Below are 18,773 nucleotides of genomic sequence, written 5' to 3'. Positions count from 1 at the left end.
TAAATAGTTTATATAATATTTATATTGTGTCCAATAAATCAATAAAAGTCATTCTTTTTGCACAAGAAATTCCAATTAAGTTAACATCCGGCAAACTCATCTGGAACCCATCCCAATTGTTTTGATAATGATTCTCCTCAGTTCAGAAAAAGTCTGTAATAAAATCAAACTTTTTCAGAGTTTTCCATTTCCATCTATTCCACTTCTCACAGTTTCACAATAATTAATGACCATATAGTTTGCACAGATAGAAAATCAGCAGATATTTCAAAGTAGTTTTATGTATAATTGTGTTTTGTGCCTTCATGCATCCAGGAAATACAAATATATCCTAATGCACAAATTTTATAGGACATCTTTAAGAATAGACCTTTAAAAATAACCCTGTACCTCCCTATAGAAAGACTATATTAAAGTTAGAAGAAAAAGCTGTGGAAATTTATATCCATGTATTTAAATATTTCAAAAAGTAGCAAATATAATCATCCTGCTCAGACCTCTCTGCATCTAGTTCAGCTCTGATCCTGTGAACTGATGAGCATTCTAACACAGGAAAACACAATTAATTGCTTTGCCCTCAGTACAACTAAAGCTCGTGCTTAGCAGATCATTGTACTGAGGCCAAAGGTACATGGCATTTGGTTGGATCAAACACTTGCTCTTGTAATTTAAACTTTTCTTCCTGACAGCTCCTTTAGGTGTCTCACTCTAGGCTTACACAACACACGACTGAAACTATATCCTCCTAAATCCTGCATGTTTTTGTTCACTGCTGAGAGCACCACATTTTTGCCTCTGTGGCTCACACTTTTAAACCAGCAAGGAAGAGAAAAAGAAGGGCTCATCTTTGACTGTCTCTGTTTTTGTGTAAAGGCTATATCCAACTAAACCCGTTTCCTGTTAATATATTTCTAAAACCACTCCACCTCCTTGGTGCTGGACTATCAGTAAATCAATCCTGAAAAGCCTATTGTGTAGGCAAATAAAGAAGTAATTTTCTGGTCCTCTTATTTCCAGGAGTGTGGCTTCCTTTCAATAGAGCTCAAGCTTTGAATTTTTATTTACTACTGGAAAAACTGGTTGTGTATAAAGTGAAAAATGACAGATAAAAGTGAATGAATCAGTTTGCTGCTGAAAGCAAAGCTAGTCTATACTGGCTTTGGGATTTGGGGGTTTGTCTGGGTTTTTTTTGGTTTTGGGTGTGTTTTTTTTAAGAAACAGTTGCAAGTTATTACATCATCTTCTCTGCTTTCTTTGGATGCTAATTTATCTTTTCCAATTTGGCTCCTGAAAAAAAAAGACACTAAGCTACCTCTTAAGTCTGAAGCAATCATTTGGTTTTAAGCAACCACTTCTTAGCCATATGACTTAGGCTCCGGAGAGAAACAGCTTTTTCCTTTTTAAGTCCTGCTGGCAGCTGAGGACGAGTAGAATTTTGCAAGAATCAGCACTTTCCTCCCACGGCAAGCCAGTGTGCTCCCAGATGGCTGCATAATTCTGCAACGGAACTGCCTTGATTTGGGAGCCTTTACCAGGCTTTGAATGAAGTTTGTTGAAGGAAGAAAAAGCTAAGCAAGGAAGTTTAGGTAAACTGGTAGGGATGCATTATCTTCTGGTGCTGGCTGACTTCGAAGGATTACATGTTTGTTCACAACAGTTCTTGCCTCCAGCTAAGAGAAAACGAATACTGATTATGCAATTTTACAGTCAGTTGCCAGCAATGCCTCCTACCTGTCGCCTGCCAAGTTCTATGCTTCTTTCAAGCTCCATTTTGGCAGCTACCAGTTCTTGTTGATGGTTGTGCCTTAGCTGGTCAATTGCTGCTGCATGTTGATGATTTAGCTCTGAGCGCAAGGAAGCTAGTTACCATGAACAAAAAGAAAAGTTTATTTTGCAAATGTTTACATTAATTAACAATAACAGTCCAGCTCCATCAGGTATTGCTGCTGACCTAACACACACTGTTTACATTGGCTAAGCAACTGTCCTGTCATTCTATTCCTGCTACTTTCTGAAACATTCTCCATCATGGTTTGGTCACTTACTCTTTCCAAAAAAACTTACGGGTAAGATTTTTCAAAAGTGAACAGTTTGGGCTTACCTGTTAAAGCTTATACCGATTTTAAGAGGAACAACTAGGTCAACATTGAATGACTCTGAGATACACTACAGTGTTACAATACACACACACGTACATGCATATATGTGCATGTATATTTATATGAGTAGAAATAAAGTTTTTGGACCCACTCGCAAATTTGAAAATAGTATACCTAACATAGCTTTTCCTTCATCCTCCAGCTCAAATCGTAGAGTCTGAAGTTCCTGTTCCATCTCCAATTTGAAACCTTCCATGGCTTGTTTATGAGTTTCTTTCAGCGCCTGAAGTTCTTCCAAGTGCTTCTGTTGTAAACGTTCTTCTAATTCCTATGAAATCAAAATTGACAAAATTTATTCTATACCAGCTTAGGGAATTTATAAAATATTAAACAATAAACAACTGGCAACAAAAAGCAGGCATTGGCATACTCTAGAAATTATTAAAAATGCATTAATATTGCTCATATTTTCTTCTCTCACTAAGTTCTACTACTACTATATTTTTTCTTTTCAGTGGCTGATGGTTATCAAGATTACCTGTGCACAAAACCCCTGTTCTGCTGACAGTTGGAAAAAAGAAAGAAAACAATCTATGGATATATTTACAATAACAAGCAATGAGATAAGGTGCAGATCCATAGCTGGGTCTAGTGTGCACGCGATACACATTTGGGGATTTTTGCTCCCCATTGTCACCCGTGTTTATTCCCTGTTGAAGCGTATGAAGCATAATGTTCCTGGTGCACATCTTCTAGTTTCATTTCGAACAAAAGGAATCCACCTTGTGTGCTCCAAGACCAGTCTATGATGTGAACCAAAGTACATTAAGTGGGGACAATGGGAAAATTGATTGCAAAGGTACACTCTAGATCTGAACTTAAAAAAAACTTAAGACACACACCCTATTAAGTACCATGCACTGCCAAAATTTCAATTTTAAAGCTGGTTTAGTCAAGGTTTTAAAAAAATATCTTGGGTGTGACATTGTTCTGGACAAGAAAATTATCTTGCAAGTTGCAGAACATAGTTTATACAATTTTTAACATAATGAAAATATAAAATACATTACAAAAGGAGTCAATTGACAGGAAATGTCAGAAAACACATGCAAAATTAGGTAACTATGATGGAAAATACAGAGAAACCTATTCCACATCAAAACTAGAATATAATGTTATGGATAACAATGTCAAACTACTGTAAAGAAACGTGTATGTTGATAATAATTTTACATATATATACCTATATATATGCATATACTGGTAGAGTATAAGCAAGACATGAAACAATGCCAGTATTAGAGATGATTTTCAATATGTCTTAATCAGATTTAACTGGATAAAAATGTTACTATACGACATCAGCTGAAAAGGAAATCTAGTAGTTATGCAGATACTTTTCTTTACTAATTCCAACTGTGTACCTAAATTGCTAAAATAGCAACATTCTCTACATAGTTCGGAATATCCATATGAACATGCCTTTTGTTCTTGCTCTTTTGTTTCTTCCATGTTTTGAAAGGCAAGGATATGGGCTTCCTGAAGTGACTTATGCCTTTGCTGATGCTCCTCTTCTAATTCCTGGATCTCCTGAGTCAGCCTCTGTCGCTCCTGACTGAACTGGGCTTGTAGCTGTTGCAAAGAGCTCTGTGACTGGGAAAGCTGCATCTCCAGATTCTGCTTCAGTAAGGAGATCTAACCCACAACAGAACAGCAAATATCCATTAGTCATTAATACTAACATCAACTCTGAAAAAAACATTCAAAAGAAGAAAACACTTGAAATTTTAAAGCCAGAACATTAACTAAAAGACCGACAAGCAATGTCATCCGTCTACTGAATTCATTGTTAATATTGTATCTCAGAGATATAATTACATTTAAATAGTTTTGTAAGGGTTATCACATCTGTCAGTTCATACTACAGCACTACCTATAACACAATTTTTCATGGCCGAATTACCAAATTTACTTCTAGGTTTTGTATAAAGATCAATAAAAATGACACTATCAAGGTCTGAAATCAAACACTTCACTGTTAAGATAAACTATTCTTCAGGGGAACATCACGTCAATTCCGTAAGGAAAATCCTGCAGCTGATAGGGGAGGATAGCCTGTGACATCTAGACTGATTGATTTTTGTATCTTTTGATATGATATGGTGCTATCTTACTGGTAGTTTTCTCATTTAAAAATAAATGATAGCATACCACTCTATATCATAAATAAAATGTTACACTTGATGGATTCCCCCCATATACTTTTTTTTATTAGCTCAGTAATACTATGAGAGTGATTTTTCTGCTGGTTTTCAAGATCTAAGATCTAAGCAATGTGAGTCACAAATACTCACTTTCTTAGAAACACCTGATTTTACAAATGCTGCTTTTTACCCAACAAGCACCTTAATACATTAGAGTACACTGTACTCCTTGAAAAAGTCCCATTTTCTTTTTATAATAATATTATACTTTGTTCTTCACATCAGATGGCATCTTTTCAGACTGAAAATACTAAACCTGTAGTCCCTTTAGAGCCAAACAGGAGAGAGAGACCCTCCAATTCTGGAAACAAGATTTAACCAAAAGAGAATTTTGCTACAGAGACTCAAAGGAAGGAAAATAAAATTTCTGTGTGACACAGAATTTGAATCAGTAAGGATACTTTTCAAGCCTCAGAGCATTACATAAAATTGAATTATAAATGAAAGTCTGATAGTGTCATTTGATTCAGCATCTCTTAAAATTAATTATGACAAATTAATAACATTGCACATCAATTTATTGATTTACAGAACATTAAAAGCCACCACTTAACAAAAAATTAATAGCAGCATACCAAGGACAACTTGCAGCATGAACATTATTGTCAAACTTTTTTTTTTTTTTTCCAGAAGGGCACAGCTTAAGCAGAGTTGAAAGAAAAAAGCTACACTTAAAGGAAAATTAGCACTAAAACAAAACAAGCAAATTAATTTGAATGAAATGAGTATGGCTCGTTGCATTTCAAATTCACCAAGTCTTTGTGTCTGGGCATATATACTCTACCTTCTAAGTATACTGTATCAACAGTATTTTACGTCAGATACCTTTGAAACAGATTAGCTACAATTGAAGGAGTATAGTGAAGGCCTATACTACATTCTGTAATCTGAACTATACATGTAAAACCTTCTACTAAGTACATTAAATGTAAATATCACATACAAATTGTACAGTGTCAGACCACAGGTTTGTCTAATCTCCTGTTCTGCCTCCAGAAATGGCCAGCCTGGGTTACCCAGGGAAAACAAGGCCAAGGCATAAATGTAGGGATCTGGACTCCGAAGTCTACCAGCATCCAGCAATCTTCTTAAACCAGAAGAGGTATTTTGGGGCAAATTCATGGAACAAATATTAATTATATACAACCACTATTTGAATCCATAAAAGCTTTTATTATCCACAATGTCTTGTGGCAAGTTCCATATAGATGTGCCAATTTGACATGATGACCTCTAATACTTGTAATGGGAAAGAGTCAAAAGAAGTTCCCTTTTCATTTATTCTACTCGTGTTTCTGTAGATCTGCATCATTTCCCTCCTTACACCCTTTTCCATACGAAACAGTTTTGGCTTAATGAGTCGCTCCTTGTATGAAAGCTATTTCATATCTATCATCACATTCCTCCTGCTTTTGCCCTTTTTCTACTATTTCTTTTTAAGATTAGGAGACCAAAACAGCATAAGGTATTTAAAATGAGAGTAAACTCTGGTTTTATATAGTGGTTTGTATGGTTTTACATGTTATGGTCTTTGTTTCTGTTCTATATTCCTAATGTTTTATTTGCTTTTGTGACTCCTACTGACTACTGAGGTGATGTTTTCATAGAATTATATATCATAGTCCCCAAACCTACTCTCTAGTTGTAACAGGTCAAGGTAAGGTTCATCATTTTACGCAAGAAGTTAGAATTTGTTTTTTTCCCTTGTGTATCACTTTGCATTTATCTACACTGAATTTCATCTGCCATTTTATTGCCAAGTCCCTTGGCTTTTTACAGCTATTCTCTAATTCTTCAGACAGTCTTTGCCCTTCCCACCCTGAATAACTTTTTATAAGCTGCAAACTTTCCCGCCTTACTTATTCATAAAAAACCTGCAAAAGAAAATATGTTGAACATCAGTGTAACTCCACTGATAATCTACCTTCACTGTGGTAACACTGTATTTAATACCTATCTTTCAACCAGTTACTTATCTATACAAAAACTTCCCTCTTGTATTGCGGAGTTCTAGTTTCCTCAGAAGCCCCAGAACTTCTCGGCCGATCTCTTTCAGCATCCCATGGCCAGGGCTGCCATGCTGGTCAGACAAACCAGTAACGCAACCACATATTGTATTCTTTCTCTTCAACCCTAGAAACTCACTCCACTGATGCAGTTAGTTTGCACCATGCAACTGCCAGCATGGCCAGATCTGAAATCATCATCTGATATTGCAATGTGCTATTGTCTTCCTTCTCCAGGAAAAAAAATCTATCTTATCTAAACTCCCCTTTAATCTGCTCTCATCCCCATCTACTCTAATTCATCCCACGTTCACTGTTGGGCCCTTCTCTCTTTCCCACCTTTCTGTAACCTCATACCTACCTGGGTCCTTCTTTTCACCTGTAAGCCTTGCCTTTATTTCCTGTTTCTCTGCCAGACCACACCTAGCGAAAACCAGACCCTGTCTGGAGGTGTATTTTTCCCCTGTGCTTTTAGGTAACTCTTAGGCTTCTTTAGATTACCTCTGCTCCTATTTAACCACCATCCATAAACTCTCAGGTTTGTTGGGTTTTTTTATTTGTTTCCCTGAGACCACTACTGCGACTTGGCTCTAGCCCCTCTAATCCTTGTCTTCCATCCATCCCATACTCCAGTATCACTCCCCCTCCTCCCCCCCTCCTTCGCTCTTTTTCTTCTTCCTAACTCCATTTTTAGTATCATAGGAATATGCAGTTAGGATAGTCTTAAGAGATTATTCAGTCCAATTCTTTGCGCTAGGTGGGAACTCTATACACAAATTACTGTTTAAAAATCTTGTATGAAGGAAATCCCACAATTTTCGCTCAGATCCTCTTCCTCCTCCTCTGAGTGCCTGTGGCAGAAACACTGAGATACTGGACAGATGTTCTGTCCACTCTTACTTGTCCCTTTCACCATGTTTCTGTCCCTCAGGTTTCTCACCATTGCCCTGTCCCCTTCACCATGGCCACCAGGAGGTACAATTCTAGGGGAAGTCCTGCTCAGTCCTGCAGAACCTCAGGTAATTTAATCAACATACTCTAAAAAGACTTTCATGATAACATTCAAATGGAGTCGACCACGGTATCTTAGCCAAATTTTTATTAAGATGACATGAAAAAATGTATTTTTGGCTTGAAGTTAAATCTGTCTCTCACTTAAGTTCCTGCTCCAAATTTTAGTAATTCTCAGTATATAATTTATAAACATTTTTAGCATGGGCCAAGGGCAAAACAATTTTATTTTCATTTCTTTCTTGGAAATGCAGAAAACATTTTAACTGAGATGACCAAGAGAAGTCTGACATCTGGCCAGGAAGCCATCTTAGAAGAGATCAGGAATACCCTTCTCAAGAGCAGTTCACACTTCCACCAGATTAAAGTGACTGCAAAACCACAGCCAGAAATGAGTCAATGTCTGGAGATGCCTATTTGCATCAAGACACTATACAGAAAATAAAGGACAATAGGATTAAATGATTCTAACAACCAAGTCAGATTAGTCTACCCTTCTAAGATTTTTTTGTTGTTGAAAGTACATCAAATATTAAAAATCTAACAGTTTTTTTTAGAAGAGTACATAATTTTAAACATTATTTTGATTATTCAGTACATATACCTTTGCATCTCTTTGGAGCATCCCTTCTATATATTCCTGTATTGAGGATTCAAAAGAAAAGAGCTCTAAACACTATTCTCTGAACTTTCAATACTTCTATCCAAGGTTTTCAGCACATTAAAAACATTGGTAAGAATTTTAAAAATAAAAAACCAGAAAGAATATTTTGGCTACAATTATGACTTGCACTGCAAAACTGCAAATTATAACACAGCATCAGTCTCATGCTTTGTAGAAAGCTCTGCAATACACATTTGCACTGCCCACAAGCTTGCTTGCTTTAACAATGACATAAAAACGCTGCTCATATTATGACCATGTACGTAGTGTTTGATGTCCAGTGACATACACATTTACACAGATGAATGGATGCAGTACACAAGCTTTTGATAACTAGCGGCAAACGTTCTCCTTTCAAATATTACCATGTATTCTATTTCATAGGCTAAAGCTCTAAAGCAGTACTACAGGATATGCAGATTTATTAGTGCAAGCATGCCCTGTTCACAAGCTGTAAGTGCAAATCACTTACATTGCTGATAGATTTATGCAAAGCTTCACCGAGACAGTGCCGCTATGAAGAAAAGATCACAGGAATAAAGGGAAACATTCAGAAATCAACTAAGTAAAAGAAAAAGGGATAAGGAAGGGAGAGTAAAACATAGAACATTAATTATAATTTGATCAGGGAAAAATAAGTTGAAAACTATCTGGAAAAAAATATGAATATGTTGCTTTGAGTTAGTATATAAACTACTGAACACAGAACAGAATGATGCATTTTCCTGTGTTACGCTTGGAATGTACACGATAGCATTATCTCTTTAACATAATGTTACTATATACTTGTATATTATGCAATGCAACACTTTTGGAATTATCCAACTGTTTTCTCTTCTCCTTTAAGGCAAATAATTTTGGGAAGAAATCATTACGTACACCGATTTGCATTACTATTAGAAAAAATGTTACGTAAGGACTCAATCAACAGTCAGCTGTGCCTCTGAAATATCACAAGCATATTAAACACATAATATTAAAGATCAAATTTCACTGCTAAAGAGCAGAAAATGAGTTTAGTTTGTAATGAAGACATATTTATATTAAAATACTTATTTTTCTTAAAATTCAGAACAAGATGGGTACATAAGACTCTTCCTGAAAGTCTCCAGCAAAAATTGACTTAATGTACCACTCATACTAGTGTTGATTGCTAATGAAAAGCAAAAAATAAAAACATATTGCCAAGTAGATGTTTCATATGAAATATTATTGATCATACAAATCATACACATCATTCATATATATATATATATATAAAAATGCCTGTGTGTTTAAATATATATATGAATGGTGTAGATAGGCACACACACACATGCACACAATAGTAATCAGAAACGAAGTGAAAGCAATTTCAAATCCAGCATGACCAATTTCCCCTTTTGGCACAGGTCAGTCAAGAAGATGGCTTTCTCCAGGAGACAGCAGGTATTTCGACACCAGCTTGGAAGCCTATAGTTGGGAACTTTTAGATAATACTTTGTCAAAATACAAAAAGAAGAAATTATTATTCGTTCTTCTGAATCTACAAAAAGGCACAACATAAAAATACATTATTGTGGAATATCCAAAATTATCTTATTACAATTGTAAGAGTTACAAGCAACAATTTTCTATACAAGGGCGTACCACTAGGAGGCACCATACTCCAGCTGACAAGACAACAGACTGGCATCTAACAGCTCCGATTTCAACACCGGATTTTGACAGTGCCAATCTGAGCAAATCTACCTATTTTTTCTGTGCTTCCTTTCCCATCTATCTGGTTTGTTTAGGAAGGAAGCTGTTAAGAGCAGGAATGATCTCTTGCTAAATAAATGTTCAGTTTCTAGAACGTTTGGGACTTCATTTTGACAGACATAAAACTCTCCAGTTAAGTTCAGTATTTAGATTTGTCACAGATTTCTTCAGCTACCTCACTCAAAGCAATCTTTCTGCAACCCACATTTCCTGATTGTGAAATGAGAACAGTAATTATCTTGTGCAAAAAAATTAACTATTAAATGCTCAGCTCTTATTGGCAAAAAGACGACCATGCACAGACAAAAAAAAGTTATTTTTTAATAAAGTTGAACTTATATATTTGACATTCCTATGTGTTCTAAAAAGACACACAGCAATGTTGAATATACAGTAAATACAGCTTATTGATTTTTAACAAAACTTGAGATACACAAGTACTTTATAAATCTGGAAGTTTTAAATATTGTATTACTATTCAAAAGCATTTAATTATAGGACAGCTAGCTAAACATCAGTCCTGGAAATAAGACTGGAAAAGATGATTTAAGAGTCAATCAAGAAAACCTTCAAGTGTGAAAATAAGATGATTTTCAGTCAACATGACAATGGAATAAAGCCCTGCTAAAGAAAACCTGATTTCTTGCTTTGACAACAGTACAAACTTGGGCAATAAACGCTCCTGTACAGAAAAAATACTTAAGAGGACTTTTGAATAGTATTCAATTTATTATCACATGAGATTTTGATCAAACGTGTGCTAGTGGTGAATCATCACTGAAATCAAACGAGTATTCACTGGGATTAATACTAAACCTGACCACACTTTATTATTTTCATCGTTTATTAGAGAGTAAATAATTTTCATAAAATACATACATGATAGAATAGTAAATTAGAATTATACAGGCTAGTCAATTGGTATGGGGGCTGATTCCAGCAAAATGTGTAGCAATATAATCAGATGCAGCTCCATATTGAAAAGAATGTAGGACACATCCAGAACGCTGAACTCCAAAATAAGTCTGGTTGAAGTATTATTAAGAAATTCCATAAAAATTCAAAACATCCACGTGACCACTTCCACAGCAAAGTCCATAATCTGGGGAAAAAGCGATGAGAACCAAAAAGAAGGCAGGCATAATTATTACTCTCTGTATTTCTATGATGGGGAGGAGTGATGAGAAAAAACGGGAGAACATGGGTTTAACACTCTCTTTCTACAGGTTGGAATTCAAGATTATTGGTTTGTGATATTATTGTGGTATGAGAAACCCTTGCTCAGTTCTCTTTGAAATCAGGCTTCGGAGATATAGGATGTACAAATGAATGAATTTGTTTCTTTGAAGTATAGGAACTTCTGAAAACACATCTTTATTTGGTATATATGTAATAGCTATCCTGCTTTTACTTGATTTTGCGGTCTCATTTTTCAACAGAAGTATTGTCTTCTCCACCCTCAGCGTATGCACAGCTAAGCCTCAGATGTAACCAAGAGAACTTCCTCATGACCCAGAGGAAAAGCAAAGAGGTTGCTGCATCTTTAGCACCCACTGATCATTGCAGGCTACTCAGCAGGACCGACAGACCTTGCACGCAATACATGGGGAAAGATTTGTATTCCCACCTCTATTTCAACATCTCTCCTAAAAGAGCTGAGTTTTCAATTTAGTTGGGCCAATTTGTGTTGTAGTAAAGCATAGATTTAGAGATTTGAAACTGTTCAGGCTTTGGGTTTGCTTACTGTAATGAACAGTTGCTCGTGTTCCCATCACGACAACTGTCACAGGGGCCATACTTGGTGATCAAATGGTGTCATTTTCCTCAAGAAGGAAATTTACTGCACCACCGACATTTTCACATTTCCATTCAGTTGCATTGTTTCCTGCAGGACATTAACTTATTGGATGCATGGAAGTTCTCTCATTTCATTGTTTCTCTTGGCCAAAAATTACTTTCAATCAGATTACAGAGGCTTGACACCGAATTTCAGCATCAGTCTTCACGTCACACAGTTATGTAACGCTTTTTCTCATTGATGCGTCAGTGTCAAATTGTGTCAAGATCTGACTTTTGTTATACAGTTTACTGAGTTTTCAAAATACTCCTGGCAACAGAAATTCATGTGTAATACCCGAGACCCTAACTGGGGAAGATCCAACTTTATCTGTTGTATCAAAGCAGATCTAGACTGCTACACAGTCTTTGCCTCATTCTAAGAATGACCTCCGACACATGCTGCTAACCTTTCTGAAGAAGAGAAAGATGCACGTGCATCCATCAGATGTTAGTAAAAGAAACTAGTTTCTGAGATGATGCCTACTGTAGAAGCTGAAGGGACCTTTGGCATAAGTCCATTTTATCCAGCTAACAACAACCACCACCACCCCAAAACTCTCCCTCGAGATACATCTTCGGTTTGAAGAGAAAGACTGATTTGTCAGCAGATGTACTGTCTGGCTGTGCAGTGCTTACGCGACAGATGACTCTGCAGAGATTTGGAAAGCAGCTGTTTCCTACTACAACATTTTGTACTTGGCTTGAGGCTTGTGACATGCTAGGAATGGAAGAGCTTCATCAAAGTTTGCCCTGACGGGTAAGAAAAAGCAGCGTTTAGAGCCCCTTCCCTCTCTCAAAACCCAAGAGTTTTCTGTCGAGGAAAATTAAGTATATATAAGGCGTTCTGAAATGTGTAACTATCTCTGGGATCTAATTGGTCCCAATTTCCTCCTGTTTTTGTAGCAACCCTGAGTAAAGGTGCTGTGTCCAGGCTATCACAAGGTGGGGTACTTTTCCTGTTGCTTTAAAAAGATGGATCTTTTTTCTTTTCCAGTTGTAGGAGTCTATCAAACTGCTAGGCAAAATGCCTAGGTATTTCGACAGATTTTTTACCTGTTTGGATTGTGGATTATATGCTTTTAATCTGACAAACTGCAGGTTCAACAGTCAGGGGAAAAAGAGGATCATTTGAATCTCCTGATAATTTTAAAAGTTTTTGGAATGGTACTAGAGCTTCATTTCATTTTACTTAGTTATCATAATGCTGTCAGGATTTTAAAGATTATATATGCATCTTGGCTAATCCTGCCTGGAGCACAGAGGTATCTGTCAAGAAGTGCCCTTAATCTAGAATTTTATTCATCTGCTGAATCTCAAACAAATTTTGCCCCACCTAATAAGTTATCTCTCATTCCTCCCTGGGTCCACTGTTTTCACTGGGTTTGAACCTATGCAAAAGCTACTTGAGCAGCTATCTTCAGGAGCAAAGAGGCTAAGGGTAATGTTTTAAAATTAGATTCTTGCCAGAGTCTTTATCTTACATTTAAGGGAAAAACATATAGAGATACAGGATTAAAATTTTATTTGGGGAATAGTATTACTGTTGGATTTGGCTTAGATTTCTATTTACCAGTTTTAGAAGTGTAAACTTAACTCCAAATGTCAATTAAACTCTTTTCTGACTCATGCATCATTAATTACATACTGTACTAAGAATTTAATGTTCTTTTCATCCATTGACAGGTAGAATTAAAAAGTCTTTCAGTCTCCTCCAGATTTACTAACTCAAACACTGCCAAAAAAACCCTGGTAATATTAAATTCCAATTAGAAGTTTATGACGAGACAGACAAGTCTCTTTGGATATGATGATATCATAATTTCAAACATCAGCCTAGATGTATTTTTAAATTTAATTAAAAACACAACACCATGAGAGAAAAAAATTAAATGAAGAAACCAAAAGAGGGATGAAAAAGAAGTCCAGTAACACATTTATTCTTTAACAAAGCAACAAAGCTAACATTTGTTAGTATTCCTACTGTATCCTACTTTGAAAACTCTGGTTTGTTCTGTTGGTTTCGTTTGTCTGTATTGCTGAGTAGCTCTTAATTGTAAATAGTCTTTAATGAATTTCCTCCATTACATTCAGAATCTTTTAAACAAAGATTAAAATAACAAAGAGAGCGCAGTACAGGCTGAATAGGCTCACCATAACTAAAAGCTCAGAAAAAAGAGATAGCACAGCTGAACGTTAGGCATTTGTTTTCATGTTCAAGCTTCAGACAAAACTGCAGTGACCAGTGTGGATAGAACAAATGCACCAGCCAATCTTCAGGATCACATCGCTGCATAGAAGAGGGAGCCCAGAACAAGGGGGATTCTTTATTGAGAAGTACAGGCAGTCATGAAACAGGGGGAAGCACCCTCAACAGATGGCCCTCTGAGGGCTGCAGTGACTCTGGATTACATGATTATTCACACGCTCATGTACAATAGTTTTTGACTTGCTTGAAGCATAGTTTTTCCCACTTAGAATACAGGAGTACTGACTCTTCTAAATCAGTGGCGAGTGGCAGGATGTATACGGACACTGGATCTAGGCAGAAACTCCCAAAGCTCCCCTGATTCTCTGTGAGGCCCGCAGGAGTTGCAGCACAGTCCCATTAAGACCACAGTTTTGAGAGCTGTGGTCACTTCTGAAAGTTTCCAAGAGCTGCGGAAAGCGGTGCTCCTTTGGAAAAACAACAAATACCTACAGCTGAAAGGAAAGGCATAAAACCTTACCCTGAACTGCATTCCAGGTGCCCTCTGTTCTTTGCTCCCTCTTCAGTATGATTTTTCTTTTTAGTCTTTCAGATTTCAGCATTTTAGATTTCTAAGTGCTTTTTAAATCTTGCCCCAAATCCCTTACCATCCACTAGATGTCACGGTAGCCTTACTAGTAGTACTGAATACAAGAATGACCAAAGAGAATTAGGGAGGAGTTACTTCAAATTTACCTCCTCTCTGTTTCTGACAGACAAGCCTTTACACAGTGCGTTCAGGACAATACCAAGTGACAGGAATCAGAGTAAAATGATTCTGTGCTGAAAGTTTATCTCCCTTCTTTCAGGAAACTGATACAGGGTATGTGCAGGTTATTTCTTGCAGAAATTTCCAGCATCCATTTGACAGCAAATCTTGTAAACCAAGGATTACCCAGGCTGTGGAACACACCAGTAATCCCTGTGCTGGGGAAAGAAAGTAGCATTTTTCCATTCTGCTAACATGGATGCACATCAGCTCTGCGATACGCACCTCCACATAGACAAATAAAGATGGAGCAATAACTGCCCTCTGGTAGAAGACTGGTCAACGGGCATTTACAGTGACTTTTCTACAACACTCCATGAACAAGAACATACTCAGTGGTCAGGGTTTTAAGACCGAGTTTGAAATTTTCTGAAAACTACAATTTAAATAATGTCTACATCAGAAGGAAATATTTACATTTTGATATATTTATATTTTTTGACAGTTTAAAAAGGAACACACCATCATAGAAACAAACTCTGAATAGGAAACTTCTTCACTTTTTTCAAAACAGCAGAGAATCTTTGCAGCAGGAAAAATAAACAGCTAACAAAGCACATGGAGTATACTTTTGTCCATTCTCACTGTACTACTACTAATATTTCCATTAATAGAAGATGGTATCTTCGTGTGCGAAAAGTTGACAAAGTTAGAAAGAAGAATGTCACGCTAATGCTTGGTCACATAATAGTACGAAGCTACATAAGAATGGAAAAAAATGCTGACAAAAACATTTATTTTACTGGAACACATTTTACTGAAAAGTAAGGAAGATGGGAGAACCAATATTTGCTCAAATATAGAAAAGCCCATCCACAATCAGAATACTTGATTCAGTTTACAGGAAGAAACATTTATCACAAGAAGAAATAGGTAAGAAGAATACAGGTCTTAACCTGTACATTTCAGTGCTCAGAACTGAAGGTTACGCAACATGGAGAGGCAGAAGAGAGAACACGCTCATGCTTTAGGAAAGAAAATTCCTGCTATTTCATCCATGGCTGAAGCCTTCTCAGCAGTAAAATGTTTTTAAAAGTGTTAAAACCCCATTACACAGCTAAGAGAAATCGAAAAGAGCTAGCACAACTGAATTCACTACATATTTCATGAACAAACTCTCACATGGATTGATGTAGAAGTACTTACTACAACTTACAGGAAAAAAAAAAAAGGAAAAGCACTTTCTTTTTATGGCTTCTAGGACCATTTCTCATATCCGAGATAAGAGCTACACACTTGGTCTCTAGACACTGATCTAGTTAACCTACCAACCACATTTAACTGTAGATGGTAAGTGATGCTTTGCAACCAGCAAGAATGTGTTTAAGTGCTTAATCAGCTGAATAGCATTTCCTCTCAAGAGAATTATTTTACTTATAACAAAGCTGTGCTGTTAGAATAACAATAATCCTATATGCATTCTATGAGGGACCACTTAGCATTACCAGTGTAAAAGCAAAAAAATTACCTTATCAAATGTGTAACAACTAGTACAAGGCAGAAATTTCTAAATTAGTATAACATAATTAAAAAAAAAAAACCTAGCTCAGTACTCTTTATGGGCATAAATTTTTTGATTGAACTTTTTTTTTTTAATTGTTGCCATTTATAGCTGTGTCTCTTCATTCCATTTTTCCAGCACCAGTCAGCAGTATTCCAAGATGGGCATACTCTATGTTGTATTTTTCTACAGTTTAAGTAACTATACTGTGTCACTTCAATTTCTTAATTATTTTTTTTTCTCCTAAAAATAATTCATGTTCATTACATCTTTCTGGAATGCCTTATACTGCAACATACTGATAAGCATTTAATTTCTGAATTCAACCTTTCTGAACAGCATTTATACAACTAAATGGTGAAGCTCTAGACACTTTTTCAACAAAGAGCACGTGGACCACATTTTCTGCCAAGTTAGGAGTTTACAAATGATTTAGCAGAGACCTTGCTCTTGTATTATTTTGATAAATCATTGTATAGTTGTCCTGGTTTCGGCTGGGATAGAGTTAATTTTCTTCCTAGTAGCTGGTATAGTGTGTGTTTTGGATTTAGTATGGGAATAATGTTGATAACACGCTGACATTTTTAGTTGTTGCTAAGCAGCACTTATACTAAGTCAAGGATTTTTCAGCTCCTCATGCCCAGCCAGCAAGAAGGCTGGAGGGGCACAAGAAGCTGGGAGGGGACACAGCCAGGACAGCTGACCCAAACTGGCCAAAGGGATATTCCATACCATATGACATCATGCGCAGTATATAAACTGAGGGGAGCTGGCCGGAGGGTGCAGATTGCTGCTCAGGAACTAACTGGGCATCGGTTGGCAAGTGGTGAGCAATTGCATTGTGCATCATTTGTTTTGTATATTCTAATTCTTTTAGTATTATTATTGTCATTTTATTATGATTATTATCATTATTTTCCTTCCTTTCTGTCCTATTAAACTGTCTTTATCTCAACTCATGGGTTGGGTTTGTTTGGGGTTTTTTTTTTTTCGATTCTCTCCCCCATCCCACTGGGTGGGGGGAGTGAGCAAGCAGCTGTGTGGTGCTTAGCTGCCGGCTGGGGTTAAACCACAACAGTAGTACTGCTGGTATAGACTAGACCAATGCTTCAGGTGTAAAAATCTGAATTGCAGAAAGAGAAGTTGGATCTCTGCTCTCTTCCTAATTTTTACACAGACTTCATGCCTTTCAAATGGGTTTTAAATGCATTTTTCCACTAATAAAGACTGGGGCTGGGTGTAACAAATTCACAATTTTACCCGCCTACTGCAGTATCTCAGGCTGTTCTAGGTCAGTGTAGTTGAAAGGAGGCAGGTATGAACAGATATCCTTTTGACAGACTGAAATTTGAATTCTTCCCAATGCTGTTAACTTTTTTTATATACATATATATGTAACAGCAGAAGAATCTCACATTTGTCACTGTCTCCAGTCTGTTTAAACTAGACTGTGAACCCTCTGGGGTAAAGAGTCTTATTGCACATTTACAGATTGCCAAGCACAGCTAGGGCTTATTGCAGTAGTTCCTGTAACGTCAGAGCGGGCCCAATGCAGTTTCCACTCAGAATAGCATCATTCTAGATTAACACAAACAAAGTGTATAGTAATCTTTGCATTATGAAACACATACCAAAAATCTTCCACTCTCTTCCATAATGAAAATACTATCTTTGATTTTATTCTACGATGAAATGACTAGATCTGTGGGTGAGGGGAGAGCAGTGGATGTTTGCGACCTCAACTTTAGCAAGTTTTTAACATCCTTGTACCCAATCGTATCACAAGTCAGATGGGTGGACTACCAGATAGATGAGAACTGGCCGGATTATCAGGCTGAAAGGGTAGCAGTTAATGGTTCACTCTATCTGAAAGCTTCTTACAAGTAGAGTTCCTAAGGTGTCTGTTCCAGGACCTATTCATTTTAGTATCTGATCAATGATCTGGAGGGAGACAGATAAGTACCCTCATGGAGTTTGTGGATGACACCAAACTAGGAGGAGTAGAAGACAGAGCATGGCACAGTGGAGGGGACACAATAGATTGAAAGGTAGGGCTGCCATTCAGAGGGACCTATATAGGTTATAGTTATGGGCCAATAGGAACCTCACAAAATTCAACAAGGACAAATACAAAGTCCTTTACATGGGATGGACTAAACCCCTGCACTTGTTCAGACTGGTTTACAGATCTGCTTCACATAACCCAGTGTCATGGTTTAACCCCAGTCAGCAACTAAGCACCATGCAGCTGCTTCCCCCTCCCAGTGGGGTGGGGAGGAGGAAAAAAAAAAAAAAAGTAAAACTCGTGGGTTGAGATAAGAACAGTTTAATAACTAAAGTAAAATAAAATATACTACTAGGAATAATAATAATAAAAATTGTAATGAAAAGAAGGAATATTACAAAAAAAAAAAAACCCAAGAAAAGACAAGTGATGCACCATGCAATTGCTCACCACCCGCTGACTGGCGCCTGAGCAGCGATCTGCCCCTCCTGACCAACTTGCCCCCGTTTATATACTGGGCATGACGTTCCATGGTATGGAATACCCCTTTGGCTAGTTCAGGTCAGCTGTCCTGGCCATGCTCCCTCCCAGCTTCTTGCACACCTGCTTGCTGGTAGAGCATGGGAACTG

General features: G+C 37.0%; 1 protein-coding gene across 1 annotated transcript in view; it reads right to left on the bottom strand.

Annotated features, from left to right (window-relative positions):
- FAM184A (family with sequence similarity 184 member A) overlaps positions 1-18,773 on the bottom strand; it is a 78,428-nt gene that overhangs the window by 11,227 nt on the left and 48,428 nt on the right. The window contains exons 10-12 of the mRNA XM_050894659.1: positions 3,582-3,794; positions 2,274-2,427; positions 1,732-1,859 (exon numbers count right to left, since the gene is read on the bottom strand). Coding sequence (XP_050750616.1) covers positions 1,732-1,859; positions 2,274-2,427; positions 3,582-3,794 — 495 coding nt within the window. The remainder of the gene's footprint in view (positions 1-1,731; positions 1,860-2,273; positions 2,428-3,581; positions 3,795-18,773) is intronic.

The sequence above is a fragment of the Gymnogyps californianus genome, chromosome 3, assembly GCF_018139145.2.
Source record: "Gymnogyps californianus isolate 813 chromosome 3, ASM1813914v2, whole genome shotgun sequence".
In the NCBI taxonomy this organism is placed as follows: Eukaryota; Metazoa; Chordata; class Aves; order Accipitriformes; family Cathartidae; genus Gymnogyps; species Gymnogyps californianus.
Note: the sequence above shows the minus strand (reverse complement) of the source record. Positions and strands in the feature narration are given on the sequence as shown.